The sequence below is a fragment of the Octopus bimaculoides genome, chromosome 7, assembly GCF_001194135.2.
Source record: "Octopus bimaculoides isolate UCB-OBI-ISO-001 chromosome 7, ASM119413v2, whole genome shotgun sequence".
Lineage (NCBI taxonomy): Eukaryota > Metazoa > Mollusca > Cephalopoda > Octopoda > Octopodidae > Octopus > Octopus bimaculoides.
The window spans coordinates 90,830,421-90,832,928 of record NC_068987.1 but is presented as its reverse complement, the minus strand read 5'-3'; the positions used below and the strand labels follow the sequence as shown (position 1 = coordinate 90,832,928).

At 39.3% G+C, this 2,508-nt stretch overlaps 1 protein-coding gene across 1 annotated transcript in view; it reads left to right on the top strand.

The window, feature by feature from the left end:
- LOC106875816 (dynein regulatory complex protein 9) overlaps positions 1 to 2,508 on the top strand; it is a 140,899-nt gene that overhangs the window by 12,808 nt on the left and 125,583 nt on the right. The window contains exon 2 of the mRNA XM_014924096.2: positions 783 to 912. Coding sequence (XP_014779582.1) covers positions 783 to 912 — 130 coding nt within the window. The remainder of the gene's footprint in view (positions 1 to 782; positions 913 to 2,508) is intronic.

Here is a 2,508-nt window from a genome sequence, read left to right as displayed (position 1 = left end):
AAATCAACCCCAGCTGATGAATTTTAGGTGAACAAATCAACTCCAGCTCTTAGATTGTTACTTATCCTATCAGTTTCTTTTGTTGAACTGGTAAGTTACAGAGATGTAAACAAACCAACACCAGTCATCAAGCAGTAGTGGAGAGACAAACTCAGACACAAAGATACACATGCATACACACACACACACACACACACACACACACATATATATATATACATATATATATATATACATACATACATATACACACACACACACACACACACATATATGAGCGTGTGTGTTTCGTTCCCAAACAACACTTACTTTAGTGCTGTTGACATTGCCGGATTGAATGGTACTACCTAGGTGTCGAAACCATAATGATATCTGTGGGGACATCGTCTCCAGCTGGCAATGCGACACGATCTGTGTCCTTATATTTTCAAACAAGGGAATCTAGCACCCCCACTCAGCTCAAAACAATATCTGTGTATCATGATTTCTGAGTTATTTCCCTTCATCAGCACAGAATAATTGTTCGGGAAATAACCTGGAAATTGCGATACACAGATATTGTTTTGAGCTGAGTGGTGGTGGTGGTGGTGGTGGGGGGGGGGCTAGATTCCCTTGTTTGAAAATATAAGGACACAGATCGTGTTGGAAAGCCATTGGAGACGATGTCTCCTGGGGCTAAATTACAGCAACATTCGTCCTAAACCAGGACTGCCATGTTATGTTGGCAAACAATCTTTACTCTGATAACATCTCTGTTTTACTTTTTGTTATTTTGTTTTTAGTTCCATTGTGAAAATCAAAAGTTTGGAGTCCATATATTTGGTCACTATATTAAAAGACTGCGTTAATCAATTTGCTATTCTTGGTCACATCATGCCTGACACTTTTGAAGGGACCTCGCAAGAAAAACAAGTAAGTCATAGATTTATGCCTTTTATATATATTATATGTAATTGTTTTTATTGTTTATTTGTTATTTGGACTGTGGCCATGCTAGGGCACCATCTCAAAGGGTTTAGTTGACCAATAACCACTTTTTCAAGTATGACACATATTCTATCAATCTATTTTGCCAAATCGCTAAGTTATGGAAACATAAACAAACCAACACTGGTTGTCAATCGATGGTGGAAACACATACACACACATGATAGGCTTCTTTCAGTTTTCATCTTTTGTTCATCTGACAGACCTGGTTAGGGTGTGCTACTCTGCAAAACTAGTCTAAGCTTAAGTACTTTAGCACATACTTTAGCTACCTCAATTACCTTATTTACCCATTCCTCTGCTAGAGGTATGCCAACAGCTCCTACTCCATTGCCCCTTTCAGAAGAATTTATACCTATGCCTATTGCTAGTGAGGAACCTGGCTGAAGCTCCACTCCATCTCACTTCTTGGATGCAACACACATCAACATGTCGCTATTCAAGCATTTCACCAATCTCACCAGACCTACCTTTCAATGTACCTACATTGATAGTGCCAAATCTGAGGGAATGTAAGAGGAGGCAGGTGGTAACATGGGGATGGGGAACTGCGGCTTTTGGCATCTGTTTGTCAACAGACATGTCATAGCAGTTGTCCTCACATTTAATCCATCATCATTCATGTTACACTGCTGCCTCCACTGGAAGTGGGTGCTATTCGAGCATTAGTACAAGTAGTATTAGTAGAGATACAAGTAAATACATGCATTAATTATTGTCACCTCCGTTGGTGGTGGGTGCCATATGCCAGCATTAGTACAAAGCAATGTAAATACAAGTGCAGGCAAGTTAGATAAATAGATAAGATAAGGGTAGTTAATTCATTAGATATGGATAATTGGCTGATTAATTAACAAAACAATTAAATTAAGTACTGCATAGTCATGTTCAGTTTTGTTTTCTTTGATGCAAATTAGCAAGCTACTGTGCTTGTATTGCAGCAGTGAGGGAGCCACTACTGATGGAGGTAGGAGAAACGGGTTGCCGTGAAAGGTTTCTGGTATAGATGATGGTGACAGGCAAGGGCAGGCACACCGTGGATAAGGAAACATCAGGAAATGAAAGCTGAAACATTGGGAAATGGAAACCATGCTGGTGGTTTCCAAAACAGAATACAACAACTTGGGCTACAAGCCAACTTTAATGAGGTGGAGTAGATAGGACGGAATAGGTAGATATCCATCAGGACAATGTCAGAGTCAAAGCAATAAGGAAGAGAGATGGGCGACTTAGGTGGGTTTTACGCAGTGACAAAAGGAAGAGAGAAGGGAAAGCAATAAATTACAATGAAATCAAATGGAATTAGATTAAATTAAGATGGGTCAGAGTCAGCTGGGTAGAATAGAATGTTTGTGTAGATTAAGAGGGGAAGCAAACAAATCCAACTTATTGTTATTGTTATTTATTGTGCATTTTGTGAACAATAATGTCATTGGTTTCTGATAAGACTACAGCAGCTGGTTCACAGCATTTCAAATGGCAAGAGTGATAAGAGAGTATTTATGCAGCTTGGGTTGAGTA